This window comes from Galeopterus variegatus, unplaced genomic scaffold (genome assembly GCF_000696425.1).
Source record: "Galeopterus variegatus unplaced genomic scaffold, G_variegatus-3.0.2 Scaffold694, whole genome shotgun sequence".
In the NCBI taxonomy this organism is placed as follows: domain Eukaryota; kingdom Metazoa; phylum Chordata; class Mammalia; order Dermoptera; family Cynocephalidae; genus Galeopterus; species Galeopterus variegatus.
Window position 1 is genome coordinate 484,958 of NW_007726805.1, and position 24,499 is coordinate 509,456.

The window sequence follows — 24,499 nt, forward strand, 5'->3', positions numbered from 1 at the left end:
AGTAGCTTTGTATCTTTAGGAGTGCTCCTCTGATTATAATTACAAAATATAAAAATTAAAAAGTGAGGAACCAAAAGCAGGCAGAAACTGCCGAACTGACCCTTGAAATTAGTAAACTGCATTCGGTGAAATTTGTATTTATAAAGGTTATAGCCTAAAGACATTCCCTAGTTACCACAGTGTGGGGCAGCTAAAACTCAAGCAGAAGGCCACAGTATTAATGGCTCAAACAGCAAGTGGACAGTGTTTGGCTGTGGTAGTGTGAGTATTGTAACAGGATTTTTTTGAATGACAAAGAAAAAATTTTTACTGTGAGGATAAATTCTGGCCACCTCAGAAAAATTTTAAGACAGCTGCTATATAGCTCAACTATGCAATTCAGTACAAGACATGTTTGCTGTATGCCTGGGTTAAGGGGTTTAATATAATTTTTAAAAACGTTGACCCACTCCTTTTTGGGGAATATAGTGAACCACACAGCCTGAGAAACTATTTGCTATAAACCCTTAGAAATGCTGGGTAAAATATAACAAACTTAAAAAAAAAATGCACGTCTGAGTTGGAAGGAAAATAAAGAATTTCCCTAGAGTTCAAAAACAAAGAAGGAAATAAAAGCAAAGCCATGGTTACAAGTGGATACTGCAGCTGCCCTTGGAGGATTTGCTATCTCAGTGACACAGGGCTTGGGACTTAATATTCCTTCAAAGACATAATACAAGGCCTCACACTTCTCTCCTCCTCCCTCTATTTCTACCTAAGAGCAGCTCAAAGGGCTCCAATTCCAGGGTGGACTAAAACAATTCACCTATTGGAAGAGGGAGATAACACACAAGTTTACCTGTATTGACCTAGGCTCTGGATGGTCAAGAAGAAAAAAATAAGTGTTTCAGAAGAATTTGCAACCAGAGACCTGCCCTTAACTGGATTTGGAGTTTAAATTTTCACTACAGAGAAGTACAAATTATTACCCAACCAAAACATTTAACATTAAATAGTCCTAAGTCTGTGATAGCCCTGGTTATCAGCAAAAGCAAACAAAAAGCCTCTAAGAACAAATATACCCTCAATATAGGCAGTAGGAAAATTCCCACAGGTAAAGCTTAAACAGATATGAGCTTTGTTAAAATAAGTTTGGCCTAAAGGTTTCTCTGGGTATAGTGAACTACAACCTAACTTGATATATAAACAGACTGTATCCTACTCTTGGAACAAGTAGTGGAGTTTCAGCCAATTACAGGCAGCCCACTGTTTAAATTGTGTTCAAATAAGGCAAACTCCCACCTGTAATGAATCCAGCTGTTTCTGTAACTCACTTCATTTTCTGTACATCACTTTCCATTTTCTGTCAATAAATCTTCCCCAAACACGTGGCAACCCCAAAGTCACTCCGAACCTGTTCGGGTTCTGGAGGCTGTACGATTCGCGAATCATTCTTTGCTCAATTAAACTGTTAAATTTAATCTGTCTGAAGTTTTTCTTTCTTTCTAATAGCTTTCAATACAAAGTTACAAAACTCGTAAGAAAACAAACCATCGTAAGGATTAGCAGAAATAAAAAGAGAAGTAGTACCCCAAGGACTTCAGATAATAACACAGAAACTATAAAATAAAAAAGTTAAAAATCACTTATTGAAAAAAATAAGAAAAAAAGAACTTCTTGGAACTTCTGCTTGCCAGAGTTGAGGTACGTGAGAGACCTGGTTGGGTCACCCGCTGCTACCGGAAGTGTCTTGGTGGAGGTTGCTACCGTGCATGTGCCCCGTGCACGTGCCATGGTTTTGGCTAAGCCAAACCACACTCGTGCTGCGGCCGCCGCAGCAGCAAGACGGCAACTTGAAGGAGCAGGAGGGTGGGCGGGCGCTTGGTGGGGCCCGAAGTTTCATCGGTGCCACCGCAGCCATGGCCCTGATCAAGGTGACTGCTGGTACGGCCAGGCCTGACCCTCCCCCGTCAAATTCTTTATTGATGATATACTGACACTGTATTCCACAACCTTGCTAAACGCACTAGTCCTGTAGCTTTTTTGTTGATTCTTTGGGGGTTTTTACAGAGACAACTGTGTCATCTGTGAATAAACAGTTTTATCTAGTATTTTTTCTTTTCAATCTGTATACGTATATTTCTTTCTCTTGATTTACCTCACTGTCCAGAAATTTCAGTGCTATGTTGAATAGGAGTGGTGAAAGCAGAAATCCTACTTTTGCTCTCAAAGTTAGGGAGAAAGTATTCAGTCTCTCATCATTAAGTATAATGTCACTTTTTGCGTTTTTTCAGATATCCCTTCTTGGATTGAGGAAGTTTCTTTCTATTCTTAGTTTATTGAGAGTTTGCATTATGAATAAATGTTGATTTTTATTTGATGCAAAAAATAAGAAAAAGATCACACTATTGTGAAAACACACAGATTTGAAACAGAGAAAACACATCTGAAGAAAATTAGTAAACTAAAATATAGATCTGAGGAAAGCACTCAGAACGGAACACAAAGAGAAAGATGGAAGGTTAAGAGACAAATAGGAAAGAATGTGAAGTTTCAACAAGATTCGAAGAGATATTGGCAGAGATAATACTTTAAGAGATATTTGCTGAAAATATTCCAGAGTTAATGTGAAAAGTCAAACTATTTCCTAATGAAAAATTATGTACTGAGGAACTGAATTTCAGAAACTAAATAGCAAAATTTTATCAAAAACTCACATGATTAAATCTTCTTGTGAAGGCAACTGCATTTGGTGCAGAACTATATTTTTCTTTTTTATTCCATCCACAACTTGAAAGCTCCTGGAAAATTAAGGTGAAAAATTAAACATAAATTCAAGAAATAGCCCAGTTTTCTTGTCATATGAAGGGTTTCAAAACATTAAGGACAGTTTGTGTCCCTTTCTAGAACCACTTTATTTAATATGAATATATCTAAATTATAACCATTCAGTTAAATCACAAAAGCAAATTTTATTAGTAAAATATAGGAGTAAATATATATTTGTCTTATAAAACATAGGTAAACTTATATTCCATAGAGAGAATACTGGTGGATTCTTCTCTGAAGAGATTTGAAGAAGAAAAAATGTACAGATCATGAAAGTTGAACATCGACATCATATAGTGAAGACTATTGGTTATGAAGCCCTATTCAATCACTCAGAACTCTCAATCAGTTTTTTAGTATCTCACTATTTGAGCTGACAGTCAACGATCCCGAATATTTGAAGAAATCTCTAATAAAAGGATTCTTGATCCCCCAAAGAGTCTGTAAATAAAATTCAAAGATCCCAAGAACTTGGATGTAAAAAAAATTAATTTTTATTGTACATTAACCTCTAACTGAAATAAGACATTCCTTTTCATTGTAACTATAGGTTATGATGATAATACATGTGATTTTGTCACCAATAAAAATCATAGATATTTTCATATTACATTACAGCTGATGCAGATATCTAAAAGTATCATTTACACTCCAGTACTTCATAATTATGTTAGTTATAAGACCCACCTCTCAATCTTACTTAATATGTTAATGAGGAAGCACATATATTGCTATATAACCGAGGAAGGAGATGACAATTATAGTTTCAACACAGCAGATAAGCAGTAAATGCTTTGGAGACATAAATTACTAGCTTTTTTAACCTTAAAATTAGATTATAATTTTCAAATTTGAAATTATTGAAAGAAAAATTGAAATGACAAAAGCAATTCTACAGTTCAAAAAAATGCTTGGTATTCAAATAACCTATATATATGCTCATTTCATATTATCTCCCTGTAAGGGAAGAAAATATTTAGTGGTAAATATATTGACACAAAAATAATACATGACATGATATTAAAAACACCAAACTTCTAGAAAAAATTTTTTGTTCTTTCTAAAATCACAGCATACTTACATAACTACATAAAGACATCATATTTTAGGACAAAGTTCCTAGGAATAATCCATAAATGTTGAATTTGTTTATAACCAACTAGTATAATTTCCAAATTTATATTAATAATATAAAGTATCTCTATCAAATTACAATTAAACTTATCAAACCACTCAAAGTAGCCATTTAACACAGAATTCAAACCCAATTACAGATCTTTATACATAAGGGTGATTTCATTTTCCTATTATAAGTAATGCTACATTATAAATAATAAATATCCTTGCACCTTTTCTGACATTTCTGATCATTTCCTAAAAATATGGTTCTAGCAGTGAAATCACTAGGTCATAGAGTATGAACTTTGTCAAGGCTTTGACACCTGTCAAATTGCCCTCCTGAAATACTGAATCACTTTCACTACTAGTTTCACAACGGTCTTATCTAAACTAGGTATATTTACTTCTCTTTCTACATATTATTGCCTTAATTTCCCCAAGTGTGAGACTAATTATATTTGTTGTTAAATAGAAAGAAAAAAAGGTGGGGAGGGGGCTGTGAATCACCCATCACCAAAAGAACCTATGTAAACATCTTCCCAATCTTCTTTATGTGCATACGTGGACCTGTTTTTTTAATTATTTATTTAAAGTACCCAATATACCTGTTCTTTACTGTGTGATTTAACCTACCAATTGTGTTTTAGAAAGTCATTCCCATCCTGAGAACAGAGATATCTTAATAACAGCAATAATAATAAGAGTTAACACTACTACAGAGATTACTACATGCCAGTCTAAGTGCTTTGTACATATCAACTAATTTGATCCTATCTTCATCATTATAATTAGTCATGATAAATAAGGAATCCAGAAAAAATACTGGCCAATTATGCCTTCATTTTTTACATTTAAAAAAACTATAATGCTTTTCTGACTCCTCAAATAAGAAATGCTGAGAGATTTTAGAAAGTCCATCCAATTCTTAGAATATTTCAACATCATTAATGGAAAAATGCTTTGCCACTTTCAAAAAACTGTTGCAAGCAGACTGAAAAAAGAGAGAAAGAGAGATGTATAGTCACATTATTTGGGAGCAAATGAGCTAAAGTTCCCCTGAAGCCCTCAATTCCAAAGAATCTTATAATTAGAAAACATAAAAAGACAAACAGATTTTTTATCCTCATAAAACGGTAGTTTTTGCTTCAGAAAACATTTCCCTCTCTGAAACAATGTCACGTTACTAGCCTATCTACCTTACTAGCCTATCTACCGCAACAAACAAAACTATAAAGATGGAAACAAATTAACGGTTGCCAAGGGTTAAGGATGGGGGAGAGAGGGTGAAGAGTAGTGGGATGTGTGTGACTATAAAGGGGTAGCACAATGGAGAGATCTTTGTGGTAATGGAATCTTGACTATGGTAGTGGTGAGACAATGTACATATATGACAAAATGTCATACAACTATGCAGACATTATTGTAAAAACATCAATTTCCTGGTTTTGATATTGTACTATAGTTAATGTAAGATGTAACTGCTCAGGAAAACTGGGTGAAGGGTAAATGGAACTTATCTGCACTGTTTTTGCAATCTCCTATGAATATCTATCTCTGCCCCCCCTTTTTGTTTTGCACCTTCCTGTGAATCTAATTATCTCAAAATAAAACATTTAAAAAAAACAATAAAAACAAAAATCCACTTAATGGATTATGAAGCTAAAATTGCACTGGGACTCCAGGAACTCACCCACTACTGCCTTCTTAAACCCGGCAGTGCATTTACAGTTTCCTGGCCTTGAAGGAATTTTGACCTGGCCCACCTCTACCTCTAAATAGTCACTAAATTTCTCTGTGAGAAGAACTGCTTTTCTCTTTGTCTCTATCTCTTTTTGTCTCAGACTCTAGAATCTTCCTCTAAATCACATTAGAATATAATCTGAGAAATAAATTCTGCCACAAGTGTCACCTTATATATCGACAGTTTATCAGCCTGGTCAAGAGTAATTCTACACTAAAACATCTCACATGAACACCAAAAAGTTGAAGTCAACTTGGTGACTCACAGGATGCTTTTTTTAGGGTCTGATTAAAGAATAAGACTGTGTTTTATACTATGTATATAACCCTCCATTTCAGTAAAGGCTAAATGAAGTATAGCAGTCTTGACACTCCTAAAATTTGTTCCACTGGATTTAACTTGCAATTTTAAAATCAGAGAGTAAAGACAAATCTTCAAGTAGTAACTCAGATATGTACAAAGGTAACTTCTTAGTGGTTATTATAAGTATATTTGAAGAATATTCATGGATTCATTTTGAACCATATTTAACTTGCAATTTTAAAATCAGAGAGTAAAGACAAATCTTCAAGTAGTAACTCAGATATATACAAAGGTAACTTCTTAGTGGTTATTATAAGTATATTTGAAGAATATTCATGGATTCATTTTGAACCACGAAACTACTGAGCCCAAATTTCAGTTGCATTTTTTCTGGAAGCACATGGGAAAGCAAAACCCCACAACTGATGACCACCTACCCTATGAAAGAATTACTGAATTCACAGGAGTCACAGCTTCTCTTAAGTCTTGTAGGTTTGTTCTGAAAAGTGAAATTCTTGATCTAAATTTCATCTTGAAGGTTCCAACACTCTTAAAAGGACTGTTCTAAGGGTGATGTTGTAGGGATACCTATAGATAGAAGAAGAGAAAAGGCCAATATAGACCAGCATGTAGACAAGACTGAGGGAAGAAAAGAAAAAGTAATGGAATCTATAAAAGACTGGTGGGATAGGGGCACGGGGGCAGGGGACTCTCAAAGCAGAAGATAATTATTGCTGAGGTATCTTTGTGTTCAAAAGTGGAAAACTTTAAAGGCATATGTATATCCATTAGCATTCAACCTATATGGCTACTTAGAAAGAAGTCTGGCCACAGATGAAGTGCTTACTACTACTCCTATATTTTTAATCCTCAAAATAAGCTTTGGAACTATAAAACTCCATAAGACAAATCAATAATACCCCTTATCTTTTCTAATATACTCACATTCTCTTCTCTTCCCTCCTCCCAATATCTTAAAGCTGCTTCTTTCATGAGATCAGAGATAAAGGCAGGAGCTGTCTTTTGTCACTGAAACCATGATATACTTACTCTTCCAAACAATTTTCTTTACTTTCTCTAGTCCTAACCTAAGCCTAACTTTACTAAAGGTTAAGAAAGTTCACGGTGATGAATAGCAATAATACAAATTGACAAAACAGCTGCATCTTGCTTCTAATAAAAGTTTATTTTTATTTACAAGAAAAATTTGAAGTCTACCTGTCGTCTTTTTCTTCAAATTTCTCACTATATATACTATTTACATTTTAATTTTAATGCAAATGATAATTTTCATTAAAACAAGAATAGAATTATGATACTCCTGATGTTGGAACTTTGGATGTTGCCGAGCATATGGTCTCTTGGCATACACATTAAAGTTTGCACAGAGAAAGTTTTTATATGTATTGTCAGAAATATCTCAACTGTAAGTTTTTCAAAAATATTTTAGTAAAATTCATAATTATCTATTATGTATTTTCTCTCATTTAACCAGCATTCTTCCTCAATCTCACGGAAAATCCTTCAGATACAGTCAATGCTTCCTCAACATGAAAGAACTCACACTGGAGGGAAGCCGCATAAATGTATAAGAGCCTCCTAAAAGAAAACAAACCTTCATGATCAAAAGAGAAACCACACTGGGGAGAGCTATGTATATAAGAAAAGAAAAGCAAGAGAGCAACTGTAGTGGATTGAATTATGTCCCCCCAAAACTCAATGAAGTTTGAACTGTGTCCCCCAAGTTTTATGTACTAGAAACTTAGCCCCCACTGTGACTGTTAAGAGGGTGGGAAATCCTATTATGGTAAATGAAAGGTAGAGCCTTGAAGAGGTGATTAGATTGTAGGACCATGCCATAGTGAATGGATTGAAAATGGTGGTCAGGGTCATGGTTTGGAGGGCTTTAAAAGGAGAGTGAATGAGAAGGTTGCTCTCTGTCTTGCTCTCACTGCTCCGCCACTTTCCCAATGTGATACCCTGCCATTAACTGAAGTCACTACCAAAAAAAGCCTTCATCACATGTGTTCCCTGGACTTTCGACTTCCTAGCCTCTGAAACTGTAAGCAATAAATTTCGTTTTCTTGCAAATTACCCAGTTCTGTGTATTTTGTTATAAGGAACAGAAACAAACTAATATAGCAACTGTGTGAATCAAAGAATTGTAAGGATATATATATAGTGGTTGAGTGTAGATGATGGAACTACTAATAACTTTTTTCCTTCCTTGTAATCACTATAATTACAGTTGCAACAACTCTATTATTGTGTTTTCTTCCCACCACTAAGAGAAAGGCTACTTATTGGAAAGAAGGGAGAAGAGCAAAAAGCCTGATTTAGTGTGAGAGGAATCATTATCCACAGAAGCTTCGAAATTTAGCCATGTGCTTAGGCCAATGAACCATAAGATTCTTGGGATTTCTGTAACACCAGCTATTGGAACAACAGGGCAAAGTGTTGATACCAGAGGTGGAAAGGCAGCTGTCAGTATAAATACGACTGACTGAGCTGAGACTTGTATCAGGCCCAGCAACCATGTACAGACACTAATACTCATATTTCTACAGCCAATGAGCTGCAGCACTGCAAAAAACATTTTATTCTTTTAATAAATATCCTTCAGACTTGATGAGAGAAAAGTTATTTAAGAGGTAAAGTCAACTGGAGATGAAGGAGAACAAGGGAAGGAAGATGGAGAGAGAAGGGAAAAGGATGACTCCCAGGTTTCTCACTTTTATTAAAAATGGATGTAAATTACTCAAAGTACTTTAAAAAATGTAATCACACCTGAGCAAACATTTTTTTCTATGTAATTATAGTCCTACTATGTAGTTTTCTTAATTACTAGTGAACTTTCTTTTATTATTGAATTCTTTTCATCAGTAAACATGTTTTTCCTTTCTTCTCTACCATTAAACAAATAACTAAGAAATGAAATACCCAAATCTGGTTTTGGTCTTCTTTCAGTCTGAGATAATTGCAAGTGTGTTACAGGCTTAGCATTATGTTTGATTTGGATCTGCTCTTAAAGATGTGATTTTTATTTGGCCAGTATTCTGTTGATGACTAAGAACACAAAAGGCTTGCAATTTTTCTTTTTTTTTTCCTTAGAGACAAGTCGGATAGTTACTACAGTGAAATAAATAAGCTTGGAATTTTTCTTTTCTTCCCTGAGCAATTTTGAGGTATACAGTACAATAGACATTTCAGATAACCAACTTTATTTCTGAGAAAACAACTGTACTCCTAATAATTGCCCTATACTTTCTTCCTACAAGTCAAGAACAAGTTTAGGTAGAGTATGTTTAGCTAAATTTTGCTTGACATGAATGCAGAATTCCATAAACTGGTAAGAATTACCAGGTCCTACTTTGGGAACTGATTGAGCAATGAGCGATATATATTTCATTAAGTTCCAGATAACTCAGAAATTGCCTCTATTATAGAAAACTGAGACTTGCGTGGTTCAATCACCAACTGGCAACTAAAATCACTATATTGCATAGTTGGATTCATAACCTATATTCTTTAAAATTCAAATTTAGTACACATCTTATTTCAAGAAATGTGAATAAACCACCTGAAATAAAGTAACACATGAATATATACACATAAAAAGAATGTTTAATTTAAGTAGTTTCAGTGTAACTTAACTAAAGATCTTGCAGTTTCATAAAATATATGTGTAGTTTTTATAAAGTTTTATATAAAGTAGAGACATGAAGCTGGCTGGCTGATTATCTTTGCTGGTTAGAGCATGGTGTTATAATACCAGGATCAACGGTTTGGATCCCTGAAACCAGCCACACACCAAAATGAATGAATAAACAAACAAACAAACAAATAAATAAATAAATAAAAATAGAGACTTGAATATTGGTATAATGGACAGAAACATTAAAATAAATTTACTAGTTATAGACTGACTCAGGGATAACCACTGTCTTTTCCTAATATCAGAGGTTTAATTTTGATTTAACAACAAGAATTCCTTCCTCCTTTAGTGAAGGTAATATTCTAATTGCATACATAAGGAGACAGGCACCATTCTATGTTAACAAATAACACTAATACATTAGATTGGCTTAAACAATCTTTTGTTAAATTAATCAAGAGCAAAAGTTTTGACATAATAAATATCTGTACAGCCATTTTGGAAAACAACAAAGAAGTAGTAAGTATTTAATAAATTTAAAGGTGTTCATGGTCTATAACCCAGCAATTGATGTGCTAGAGTACATATATCAACATGGATGCTGGTAAACAAAGTGGAACATAAAAAGCAAGCTAAGGAAAAAACCAAAAAAACAATAAGATAACATTTACATAAAAAATTTAAAACTTGCAATAGCACATATTCCTAAGAGATACCTATATTTATTTATAGAAAAAATATAACTAAATGGACAGGAATGATATAGACCAATTATGGACAGTGGTTACCTTGGTGGAAAGATGCAGAGGGGCTTCAATAGTACTAGTTAGGTACACAGGGATTTACATTATTATTTATTATGCTTTGTTTTATGTACTCAATATGTCATACTAAATTTAAAAACATTTTTCTGCCAGATGACAAAGTCCTGTTTATGCTGACCAGATTTAATGAAATCTTGATCATTACATGAGATTGATACATAAAAAGAATATTTCAGTGCTACATCATTTCTTCCCATAGAGTTACCACTGTCAATTTGTTAAAATATTCCCTCATTGAACAAACATTTACTAAACACTATGTTCATTCTCTCATTCTAAATATTAAGTTTCCACTACAAGCCAGACAGATAAAATAGTAAGCAAAAATTGTCAGTCTCTGCCCTCATGTAGTTTAAAAATCTAGTGAAGAGGCAAGCAATAATCAAGTAAGTACACGATTAACAACACTACCCCTGGTCAATAATTCCTTCCTTCTTAGAAACACTTCTTTCACTTGGCTCACTGAATTCTATTCTACAGCAACTAAACCAGTGTCTGGCATGCAACAGGCACTTCATAATACTTGTTGAATCACAACACAAATGTAAAACTGCAACTGACAATTCTCGTGGAGAAGTAGAGTGCCAGGAGAGCCCATAGGAAGACATAAAAAGCTTACCTGAGAAAGTCAAACTCGAAGAGAGCATGCCTGGGGTCCTAGGCAAGGAGCCAAGGTCCGCAGCCCCCTCCGCCCAAAGGCAGGCAAGAGAGCACGCTAAAAACACCACTTCCATGTGGGTGGCCCACCACAACCACTGCCACAGCTACGGCTGCCACAAGAGCAGCTCGGCGCCACAGCAGCAGCCACAGCCACCATGCAGGCAGCTCACCAGACACTCGACTGCACTGGCACAAGGAGAGTCACCAGTAGAGACCAGAAAAAGAAGAAGATCTCTCTCTCCTCAAAGCCCACTCTAGAGTAATAGAAGAAACAACTGCCCTACCAGATGAACAGACATAAATGTAGAGATAGGAGAAAAACAAAAACCCAAGAAAATGACACTACCAAAAGAATCCAGTAATTCTCAAATACCTGAACCTATAGAGCAGAAACCCCTCGAAATGACTGAAAAGGAATTCTAAGCAACAGTCTTAAGGAAACTCACTGAGATACTCAGACAACATAATGAAATGAGAAAAAATAATCCAGGATATCAAGGAGGAAATTTACACAGAAATTAATACCTTAAAAAAGAATGCAGCAGAACTTATGGAGCTGAAAGATTCACTCAATGAAATAAAAAACACAACCAATAGTTTAAGTAGCAAGCTAGAGCAAACAAACATGAGAATTTCTGATCTTGAAGACAGTCTTTTTGAAATAGCCCAGGTGGACAGAAAAAAAGGAAAAAGAATTTTATAAAATGAAGAAAATCTAAGATAGCTAGCAGACAACCTTATGCACACAAATATTCTAATCATGGGCATTCCATAAGGGGAGGAGAAAGGAAAAGGCATGGAAAACCTATTCACTGAAATAATAACAGAAAACTTCCCAGGTACAGGGAGAGACACGAACCTTCAGATCCAGGAGGCTCAAAGATCCCCAAACAGATTCAACCCCAAAAGGTCCTGTCCAAGACATATTATAGGCAAACTGGCAAAGCTCAAAGACAAAGAGAGAATCTTAAAAGAAGCAAGAGAAAAGCATCAGTCTTATACGGAAGCCCCTGTCAGAATAACAGCTGACTTCTCAACAGAAACTCTACAGGCCAGAAGAAAATGGGATAATATATTCAAAATACTAAAAGAAAAAAACTGCCAGCCAAGAACACTATACCCAGCAAGGCTATCCTTCAGAAATGAGGGGAAAATAGTGTACTTTCCAGACAGACAAAAACTGCAGGAGTTCACCACCATGTGACCAGCCCTACAAGAAATCCTAAAGGGAATCCTGCATCTGGAAACTGAAAAATGATAATCACAACCATGAATACAAAAGAAAAAACAAAACCCCCTGGTAAAACAAAAATGCAAACAAGAAAGAGAAAGATACTAAACCTTACCACCACAAAAAGCCATTGTGACAATGCAATAATACTCCTACTTTATTTCTAATTTTAGTAATTTTGGTTCTCTTTTTTTTTTGGTCAGTCTGGATAAAGGTTTGCAAATTTTGTTGATCTTTTTCAAAAATCAATTTTTGGTTTTGTTGATTTTCTCTATTGTTTTTCAATTCCCTATTTCATATCTTTCTATTGTAATCTTTTTTATTTCCTACTCATATTTGCTTTTGACTTAGTTTACTTTTCTATTTTCTTAAGGTAGAAGTTTACATCACTGATTTGAGATTTTTCTTATTTTTAATGTAGGTGTTTACAGTATAAATTTTCCTCTAAACACTACATGAGCTCTGCATCCTATAAATTTTGCTATGTTGCATTTTGATCTTTACCTCAAAGTACTCTCTAATTTCCCTGTGATTTTTCTTTCTCCCTATTGTTTACTTTTTTAGGAAGAGTGTTGTTTAATTTCCACACATTTGTGAGATTTATAAATTTCCTTATGTAATTGTGGGCAGAGAATGTATTTTCTATGATCTTAGTCTTTTAAAAAAAAGGAAAAATTTAAACAAACAAACAAAAGTTCCTGGAAAAATTTCCATTATCTTTTAATTCTATTTTTCCACAAACTTTTTGAAGTGCTTTTGTGTTTATACTGTTTTATTGATTTTTTTAATGCAATTTATGTCGGTAAATTTAGAAATTTAATTTATATTCTTGATTTCTTTTTATTAAGTGGGCTTGTTAACATGCTTACAAGTTTGCCTTTGAAAAGTTTATTCATCTTCCTCTGTCGAAATTAATTTAATATTTGCATGCTTTTGGAAGACTTTGGAGAGATATTTCAAATAACTGTAGAGATTATAAAATGAACTCTGTAAATTTTAATGAGTCTTAAATCTCCAGTTTTTGTGAAAATTTGAAGCCCTACTTTCTACAGAGTATTTTGTTATTCATCTGTTATTCAGTTTACGTATTGGTTACCTGAACAAATAAATGTGCATATCTTAAAAAAAAGAAAGTCAAACTTGATCTGAGAATTGAAAGATGAATGGTAGTTAACTACGATGTAGACAGGCTCAGGGACAAGAGGTACTAAAGGAAGGCCAGTATGGTTACACCACAAAGAGGTAGAAAAGGTGTAAGATGAGGTTGGAGAAGGCAGGAAGAAGCAAAACTATGGAGAGATTTGTAGACCATATTATGATGATTTGTCTTTATTCTCAGAGCAACAGGAAGCCAGTGAAATGTTTTAAACAAAAGCATCAGAAGCAAAAGGAACAGATTTACATGATGAAAAGATTATAGAAGAAACAACTGGGTAGAAAAGAGTTTAGAGTCAGAATGGATGCACACAGATCAGCTAAGACGGTATTACTGTAATTCGGTTGAGTATCCTGGATTTGGGTGCTGAGAGTAGAGATAGACTGAGTAGATAAGATACTTAGGAGGTTAAAAAAAAATCAGTGGGATTGGTGTTGAATTAGATCAAGGGAGTGAAGTCAAAGGAATTTTAAGATTCACGTCTAAATTCACAAAGTACTGATAGATGCCTCAGGGGAATTGTGACATCTATGTCCTTAGGTAGTAGTATCTAGATCTTCAATGTCCAATCTCTTAGCCACAAATAGCTACTGAGCACTTATAATGTGGTTACTCCAAATAAAGATGTGCTATAATTGAAAAATATATATTGGATTTCGAAGGCTTAGTACAGAAAAAGGAATGTAAAATATTTCAAAAATTTTTACACTGATTACAAGTTGAAATAATGTTTTTGATGTAGCAGGTTAGAAAAAATCATTAAAATTAATTTCACCTGTTTCCTTTACTCTATAATGTGGCTACTAGAAAATGTTATATAAATGGCTCACATTATATTTCTATTGGACAGAACTGATCTCATATGAGACAGCAATATAAACATTGCTGTTTATTCAAAAGGAAAAAATAGGTCAAAATATGTAATTTTTGTAAAGAATTTCATTTCTTTGGTTTTGTTCAGGGAGGTAAAAAAATGAATATTTCAGTTTTTTACCATCTAAATACAAAAGCCATTTTCTATTTGTGCATTACCTATGGAATATGTTGTTCCTCTTGTTCTATTGCTAATCCAATGGTTAGAGAGCCCTCTGTGATGTAGGGGAAAACACAGAACTGTGGAAATGACAGGGACTCAGAGATCATTTAGGCCCACCCCTTAATTTTACAGGTGATGAACTTGAAATACTAATACATAAGTAATTTACTTGAAAATTACAGAACTAATACTTCCTATACCACATTAAGGTATGTCGAAACTCATTAGAGTCAGTATAGCATTCAGGGCCACTACAGACTTGTATATACCACAACAAACACACTATATTTTGTTCCCCAAAGAACTAAAAAAGTATCTACCTTATTGTATTGAACTTCAAGATTATCAATGACTTTGTTTTGGGGTACAAAATCATATTTATATCCTTACATGATAAGAGTGAAAAAAGCATCAGTTTTTAGAGTCTGAAACCTAGTTCCAACACTTACCTATGTATCAGAAACAATTGTTGCTGTTTCCTCATCAGTAAAATGAAAATACTACTATATCCAGGTTGTGAAAATGATAGTACTACACACACACACACACACACACACACACACACACACACCTGCTTATAATGGCTAAATACATAATGTTAGACCCCTTGTTTTTATTAAAAACAAAAAATATATTCCTTGATCCTCTCTCTTCTCTCCAAAATGTCAACACACAGTCATGTTATAAAGTCACAAAGTAAAGCTGTAAGGGAAAAGATTACTGGAGTGAGTTGTGAAACCCTGTTTCTAATTTCCGTCCTCCCATTAAAAAGCTTCAAAGCCTTCAGATCTCTGTACTGGCCAGCAGACAAAAAATGAAAATAAAATAAAAACTTAAAAAAAAAAAAAAAAGCTCCAAAGCCAGAGTAAATCATTCAACCTCCCTAAGTCTATTCTTCCCTCAAGAAAAGTGATGAAGCCAAATCAACTAAACTGATTCAAACAGTCGCATTTATGATTTAATGATGTATAGTTATGAATGCCATGTGTTCCTGAGGATTAAATAATGGACAAGTTACATCAAAGCTTTAAATATTTTTAAGTTAATATGTATATAATTTGACATGTCAAAACTTCTTAATTTAAAATACTATAATTGATCATTTTTTGTATTTAAGAGGAATATTCTTAAAACTACTTACATCTGGTTGAATAGCTTTAAATACTGGAACATCCATTAGTGTTATCTGACCCTGAAATAAAAAGTAAAAATAACAATTAGTTCTTTAGTATTCCATGATATAACATATATTCTAAATTAAAATTATATTCTATACTAAAGTAACTGAACACTCAATTTTATAAGAGCTTACAGAAAATGGAAATTTAGTCCTTATACTGTTAAATATAATTATTTCTAATTATCTTATGCCTATTTGTATTTTCGGGGGAGGCAAACTAGGTGAAGTCAGAAAATAAAAATAATTTAGAAAATTTGGACACAGTCACACACATTAAATCAAAATCAAAACAAAAATCAGATCGACTAATTCATGAAGCAGTATTCTTGTTATGATTATTAAATTATAGCTCCTTAAGCAGTGATATAAAATTTGATATTAAAAGATTTTCTTTCACTTTTAAAAAAAAGCAATGAGACTACACTAAAGGCAACATATTATACCTAATGGCTTTACATGCTATGAACCTATCCTGCTCATGGCTACAGATATAAAAAAAATTCAACAGTATATCAAAGAAATGACCAAGCACAGTTTATTCCTGGAATGCAAGAGGGGTTCAATATCAGGAATCAATATATTCTGTTAACGAATTGAAGGAAAATGAGAACATAAATAAAGGAACATTTATGTTGGTTAAAAATAAAAGTTTTTCTAGATACCCTTTCATGATACTGCAATAATGCCTTCATATTTCATTTTTCAACTTTTTAATTTATATAACGGTAAAAATATTTCTTAGATATGTCAATTAAGTACAGTTGGCTTGGGGAGATGATATAGGTAGAGACGGAAGCAATTACCATAATGGTAAATACTTATTAATACTTAGCAAATTGAAAGTGTACTTATGAAGATGCTGTATAAAAATCTACAGCTTTTCTTACCTTCCCCACCTCATCCCTCCTCTTGCTCCACAGTTGTGCTACTCTCCCCAACAACTCCCATATCCAGACTTTTTTTTTTTTTTACCATCTCCTCCACTGGTTCTGAAAATTCTAACTCAATAGCACCAATATGTCAATAATGTGCAAAGACTGGAGAAGGGAAAGGTAAGAGACTTACTGCATATTCTTCTGGTGTAACCTTAAGAATATCAAATACCACAGCATCAAAGCTTTTCTTCAATTCAGAACCTTTGTCACTTAATGATTCAGAGCTGCTACTTTTCTGTTAAATGAAAGAAAATGCAGCCATTTTAATACTGCCTCACAATCAATGTCATAGAAAACAGACTGGCCTTAAAACTAAGGAAACAAAGAAAGTGGGTTAACAAACACTGTAAAAAAGCTGAGAACATGCTGCTTAGTTCGAAGAATACTACTAGATAAAGGGTCAGGCACCTTGAAATCTAACCTTGACTTTAGATTTTTGGGTTCTTTTTTTTTGGCAGCTGGCTGGGACAGGGATCAAATCCAGGACGCTGGTGTTAACAGCACCATGTTCTGACCAACTGAGCTAACTACCCAGCCCTGATTTTTAGGGTCTTGAGTAAGTCATTTAATTGTATGTCAGTTCCCTCATCCTGATATCCTATCATTTCCTATAAGAAATAAAATATTTTAACTAGTTCAATGATTTTCAAATGGAGTAAAGGGAAGTTAAAGGAGAAGGATATACATCTATGTATAATTTTTAAAACTAATTTTTACTAAGACAAATTACTTTCACAACATAAACTACAAGAAAATATTCAGAACTACATTAATTAAAAAGATGTATAATCCATTCTTAAGTTATATCTGTCTGTGATAATACAATTTGATATTGCTTTTCCTATTATATTACAAATTTAAGTGTTTTCTGCTTTAAGGTAATTTCAAGTTTGAATACGCTGCCGCCACATGTAGAACAAAAAGTGGTTTTGGGCCCTGAAAATCTTACTACTGTTAAATTTTCAGTTCTTCTGTGGCATGACATAAAAATATATTTTTTATCAGCTGAATTCAGAGGATTATCAGTATAAGAACATTTAGACCAGGCTCTATTAAATGGTGGGAGGATATGAAACTACAGTTGGTGACACAAAAAATTAACCAAAGTTTCAATTACTAGAGTATACTTACATAGGTCAGCCCACCAACTGTTATACATCAGTTTTGAGCACTTGTCTTTATGTTTCATTTATACTTTTCCCCTTTCAGTAGCAGCTAAATATCAAGTATGGAGTCCCAATCATAAATAGGAAGGGATCTGTCATTAATTTTGGAAAATCCTCAACCACTATTACTTCAAATATTTCTTCTGCTCCTTTCTCTTTTCTTCTGGTGTTCCCATTATGTATGTGTATGTTACACGTTTTGTCACTGTCGTACAGTCCTTAGCTATTCTGTTCTTCTTTTCCATTCTATTTTCTCTTTGCACTTCATTTACGGAAGTTTCTAGTGACATACCTGCAAGCTCACTGATTATTTTCTTGGCTGTCTACTGGTCACCAATCAAAGGCATTCTTTATTTCTGTCACAATGCTTTTGAATTCTAGCATTTCTTTTTGATTCTAAGAGTTTCAATACCCCTGCTTATATTATCCATCTGTTCTTGCATGTTGTCCACTTTTTTCATTAGAGCCCTTGGCATATTAATAATGGTTATTTTAACTCCCAGTTGATAATTCCAAATCGCTGCCACATCTGAGTCTGGTTCTGTTGCTTAATGTATATCTTTTTTTTTTTTTTGGTGACTGGTAAGGGGATCACAACCCTTGGTGTGGTGTCGCCCGCACCACACTCAGCCAGTGAGCACACCAGCCATCCCTATATAGGATCCGAGCCTGCGGCCTCGGAGCTCCCAGTGCCGTACTCTCCCGAGTGAGCCACGGGTCCAGCCCCTTAATGTATATCTTTAAACTATGTTTTCTCTTGACTTTTGGTGTGCCTTGTAATTTTTTGTTGTAAGCCAAACATGATATATTGGGTAAATAAATAGGCCTTTAGTGTAAGGGTTTATGTTTATCATGCTGGGAGTTATGCTGTGTTTACAGTTTCGTGTTGTGATAGGTGTCTGAATCTTCAATTTCTTCTAGTATCCTTGTTTTTTCCTCCCCTGTTGTCTTCGGGTTTCCCTAGAAACTCCTTAGAGTCAAAGCCTTGCAGTTCTTTCAGTTGTAATCCTGTTATAATACAGGAGCCCTGCTGATCTGATAGTAAGGTGTTGGGGAAGAGGAAGCATTCTGTAGTCTTATGATTAGGTTTGAGTCTTTTAGTGAACCTTTGTCCCTGGACTATGGCCTTCACATATGGTTCTCAGTCCCTCTCACTCTGCTCAGGTGAGACGAGAAGGTTAGAGGGGCTTAAAGTTGGGTATTTCTCTTCCCCCAATTAGGTTAGGCTCTGGTAAAGTAATTTCTCTTGAGGGCAAATGGAGAATAGAATACTCTAAGCATTATTATAAAACTTTCTCTCTGGGTATATTTGAAAATGGCTACTCTCCCCCTCTCCCTGCTAGAAACAGAAGAGGCTCTGGTAAAGTAATTTCTCTTGAGGGCAAATGGAGAATAGAATACTCTAAGCATTATTACAAAACTTTCTCTCTGGGTATATTTGAAAATGGCTACTCTCCCCCTCTCCCTGCTAGAAACAGAAGGGGATTTTTCTTTGATATACACTGTGAGAACCTCGGTGAGCATCTTGGAGATAATAAAGCTCACAAAGTAGGGGGCAGGTGGGGGGGGGCAGGGGCAGCGAGGCGAGCCTAAGACTGGGCCCCTAGAAGTTTTTAACTCTCAAATTAGTCCACACACAGTCTCCGGCAGTTAATTACAGTTTATTCCTACCCTTTCTTGGCTCCACTGACTTCTGTTCCTAGTAAGCTGTCTGTCTCTCCAGTTTTCAGGGTGTAACTGTTAGTTGGCTCTATGATATCAATTCTCTGATAAAGCTAAGGAAAGTTATTTTTAGTTTGTTCAGCTTTTTTCCTATTGTAAAGACAGGAGTGTTGAATCCCAAGCTCCTTACAAATCCAAGCAGAAACTTTAAGTCCCATAAATAAAATGGAGTATTCTATTTCATGTACTTAATCTCTGTAACTATGACTAGTTTACAGTATGTCAACAATATTATGTCCCAAGACTAATACAGAAATTTATTCATAATGTTAAGTATTCAAGTAGACATCAGTTAAGCAGTATACACCAATACAGTAACAGTCCAAATAACTAAATATATTCCATCAGGTAAATACATTAATCTTAAACATAAGTCGATAATTTTCTCCAAGTTTTTAACTCATTCAAGACAAGTTAGGAATTCATAATGGCAATTTTATTGCTTATCCAAAAGAATAAACCCTTCCCTTTTTCCTTCTTACATGCTTAAAATACTACTACTGATTCACTTCAGCCTGCTTCCCTAATACCAACTGGTAATGATAAGAAGTTAAGCAGTACTGAAGCATAATGCCTACTAAGACAATAGCAGTAATTCTTCATTCAAGGCAGGACTCAAAGACTACTGATACAGGTTGAGTATTCCTTTCCTAAAAATACTTGGGACCAGAAGTGTTTCAGCTTTCACGTTTTTTTGGATTTTGTAGTATTCACGGAATACATTCCCTAATCTGGAAAATCCGAAATCTGAAATGCTCCAATGAGCATTTCCTTTGAGTGTCCTGTCAGTGATCAAAACGTTTAGGATTTTGGAGCATTTTGAATTTAGGATTTTTAGATTAGGGATGTTCAACCCGTAAATGTCTAAAAATAAGTTCACTGCAATTCTCCTATTGATATCAGAAGCTTCAAGCACAGGTTAAACATAAAAGATACTGAAGAAGGGAGAAGTCAAACAACCCAATCAAGTATTTTATCCATTCTTTAAGCTTATCACTTTTATAAGAAATTTGCATTTTGATGTCAATAGGTCTATATTTTAAGAGAAGGTAGAAAAATATGTATTTTTAGTTTTATTTCTTGCCATAGTAGTAGGACAATTTAAAAGGCAGACTTTTTCGCCCTTACTTCTCATGTACTAATTATTCTACTCTGGAGCCTGATGTAATTCATTCACTATCAGCAAAGTTAACAGAATTTTTTATTCAAGTGAAATGATTATTTTTTTTAACAAAAATTTGTGTACCGCTTCCTCTTATACTAGACCATGAACTTATGGATATACAGTTACAACTGTACTATACACATACATATATATATATAAACATATTCAAGAAACATGGTTATAAATATACTAAATAAACATACACATAATACAAACATACATATAAACATAATAAAATCCCAGTCTTAAGGGAAAAAAGCTATGTATAAACTTATTAAAAATAATTATTAAAAAAAATTTTTTTAAGTTATAGTTTTAAAAGTAGGAAAGCTCTCATCTGTTTAGAGGATTAGGAAAGGCTTTAAAAAGTACAGCATTTGAATCTACCCTAAGTGAATCATTATGCAGTATATGCATATACTGAAACAACATACTGTACCCCACAAATATGTACAAGTAAATATTAAAATATTTTTTAAAAAGCATAACGATTGAAATATGTTTTGAAACAAAATTTCTTTTTTGTGTAGTGGGAGGGAGGGGCACATTGGAATGGGAAGAAAAACTCTAGGTATAAAAAAGAGATAATGGTTTATATAACCATCAGCAAAATGTATTCTTTCATTAGAATGTAAGTTTCAAGCAGAAGATTAGTAGGAGAGTTAAATCCATTAGAAAGAAAATTTGGAGCCATTTTGAATAAAGTCTTGAATGAAAGGTAAGGGGTCATTTGAATTTAATTAGTAGGCAGTGAGGAACCACTAAAACAGTTTGGGGATAAAATAAACTTTAAGAGCTGTATTTTAAAAAGATTCAAATGCTAAAGTTATTAATGAAAGCAGGCAAGTACACTAGACAAAACAAAAAAAAAGTGAGGCAAAAATAAAATCACAATGCAGTACTAGAGAGGTGAACACCTAGTTCAGTCCTCATTTCCCCCTTAAAGCTACATCAGCAGGGTAAGCCCTTCCAGCATTCCAGCCTAACACTGTTCTGATCTCCTCCAATGGGCTTGGAATAAAGGGGTCTACACGGTGTCCAAAATGTAATGATCCCAAATAAAAGAATCTTTCTTTGCCTCACTTGTTCTATTGTCCCCAAGGTTCAGGTAACGTGAAAATACCCTAAAAAGAAATTCTATGTTTCCCTTAAAACTAAACCCAAGAAAGAGTGTTAAGTAATCATTATTTATCACTATTTTTCAAGTATCTTAAGTAGATAAGGATTAAGTGTTTCTAAGATGCACAGTGAACATACGAATGGCAAAATTAAAACAATTTTTAAAATACTAAAAAATGTGAAGACCTTTTTCTCAAGTTCTGATTTAAATATGTGACTAACCATAATGCTTGCAAAATTAGAAAGCCAGGTAAGAAACTATAACTAAACTTCTTAAATGTCTTACCTCAGAAGCAGGAGCTGCAATATTAACACTGCTTGCCTGCCCGTTCATTAGGTCCATGCTTCCCTCATTAATCCCTGATCCTATGTTAACAGCAACAGAGGACTGATTACTTCATGTCCAAGGCCACAAATACATTATTCCTGTGAAAAATTAACAGAAAAATTAAAATATGTGGCTTTTTGGAAGTTTAAGAAAACAAATTCATGCCTACCGCCATGCCAAGAAATAAAACACTTCACCTTTACTAAAGTCTGTTTTTTATTTTAGTTAAGCCACTAAATCCAGATTGAGAACAAAAAGATGAGAAACACCAAATGAACAGTATTCAACAGAAATTACTGTTAGGTTCTTCATAAGCAAGGCAAAAGTATAACTTTTAATTTAAGTGGATATGGTGAGGAAAAAAATCAAATTGCACAACTTTTTAAATTTTAAGTAAATAAAAAGTATAAAAAAGTGGCAAAATAACACATGTCATAACACAATAAATGTTTAGAGATCAAGAGGATACCCCTAAATCAACAATACTGAATAAGCTTACAATTAATTGCTAGTGATCTAGTTTACTATATCATAAACATTTAAAAATGAAATATTATGGAACACATGTCATAAAAATACAATATAGAATATGTTTATTTGTACAAAGCTTTAAAGTTTATTGAATATCTTCAATCCATTATCTCATTGATTTTCACAACTATCAATATCACTAATTAAAGAAGTTATTATTATGCTCATATAAAGAAACAGAACCTCTGAGGACACAGGCTGATAAATGAGAAGGCAAGAACAAGACTCAACCATCTAAAATTCTTGCCAAATATTCTTTCCACAATACCATATCTCTTTCCACTATAGTGAATGTCAAAATATTTACTTGAGGTTCTAATATCTTTCCACAAGTAACTTGCTATGTAGCACTGAGTAGGTAACTTTACCTGTCTAGGACAATTTCTTCCTCTCTGTAAAATGACAAGAGTGAATGGATCTTAAGGTCCTTTTCCAACTTTAAAGTTCTATGATGTTTTCATAAGAGAAATGGTAAGTACCTATAGATTAGGTATTCCACACTATACTTACTTTGAAAACTGAGTTTGAAATGTCAACAATAATTCCTTCAATGCTAAATTTCCTTTCTCTGGAAGAGCAATATAGAACAGTGATTTAAAAGCACAGACTGGAACAAGACTGCCTACATTTGAACCCAGCAAACTTTAACTTTGCTGTGCTCAGTTTCCTCACCTATAAAAAAGGGATACCTACTTCCTAGAGCTGTGGTGAGGAGAAATGAATTAATATGTGCAAAGCACCTAAAACAGTGCTAGCACAGGTAAGTGTGCTATTATGATGCAGATTTTGTTACTGTCTACTTAATCCACATAAAGCTTAAAAGTCAATGGAGTCTCCTAAATAAAGAAGACAAAACAAAAACCTTAGAGATATAGAAGCACATGTTGGTGAGCATCACTAAAAATCCTGATTGCAAACGCAGTGAATGAGAATACATAAAATCTGTTTCCTAGATGTAGCAAAGCATGTACCTGGTTTTCAAATGCTTAAAAATTATTATAGTCTTTGGTCACATCTTAAACGTATCTTCATTTCTTCAGATATAGTCTAAGCACCTGGTAAGGGCAGAACAATGTACTAAAATTTTTTTATAAAAAATAATAGGGTTTTTTAACCATGTAGAAAAGCAATATGAAAAACAAAGCACAGGAATACTTTAATTTCCTCCAATCTACACTATCTCATTGAACAAGCTTCATTATCTTTATGATACTATTAAGGATCAACTTATATTTATACCACTATACAAAATCAGCTTGATCATCCAAATTCTCTCTGAAGGTAACACACAGTTTACACTGAAATGCTTTCAAATAATTTCATCTCACTCCACATTCTATTCATAGATTAGGTATGACATGAATTCATAAATCAAGAGTGCCCCCTAGTGCTAAGAAAAAGATTGTAATTTCATTGTTAAAGGAATTGTATCCCTAACCTACTTTACAGATCGAATATATAATTTTTATTACTATTATTTACTGAAAAAGAGGTAATACAGATCAGGAATAACATTAATACATTTGTAAACTATAACCATAAAGAATTAAGTTTTCTCTGCATGCATGTTTTTAATTAAACTGCCATGAAAATTAAGGTTATATTAAAATCTATTACATGTAAAAAATACAGAAAGCATTTGGGCAATACAGACTTAATATGCTTATACACTTCTAGTCCAAAATCACAGCCCTAGAAATTCATCTTATCAAATCTCTGGAGAAAAAGGAAAATATGTATAAAGCTATTCAAGCAACCAGAAGCAACTTTAATGTATCAGGATTTAAAAAATTTAAATAGACAAGAAAAAACATGAAAAT

At 33.8% G+C, this 24,499-nt stretch overlaps 1 protein-coding gene across 2 annotated transcripts in view; it reads right to left on the minus strand.

Annotated features, from left to right (window-relative positions):
• The window catches only part of RALGPS2 (Ral GEF with PH domain and SH3 binding motif 2), a 129,625-nt gene extending 107,374 nt beyond the window's left edge, over positions 1-22,251 (minus strand). The window contains exons 1-4 of one of the 2 annotated variants that reach the window (XM_008571513.1): positions 22,107-22,251; positions 16,779-16,883; positions 15,675-15,725; positions 2,697-2,780 (exon numbers count right to left, since the gene is read on the minus strand). In XM_008571513.1, coding sequence (XP_008569735.1) covers positions 2,697-2,780; positions 15,675-15,725; positions 16,779-16,883; positions 22,107-22,163 — 297 coding nt within the window. In that variant the 5' untranslated portion in view covers positions 22,164-22,251. The remainder of the gene's footprint in view (positions 1-2,696; positions 2,781-15,674; positions 15,726-16,778; positions 16,884-22,106) is intronic. The other variant, XM_008571512.1, reaches the window with a different exon arrangement.
• Between the last annotated feature and the right edge of the window lie 2,248 nt (positions 22,252-24,499).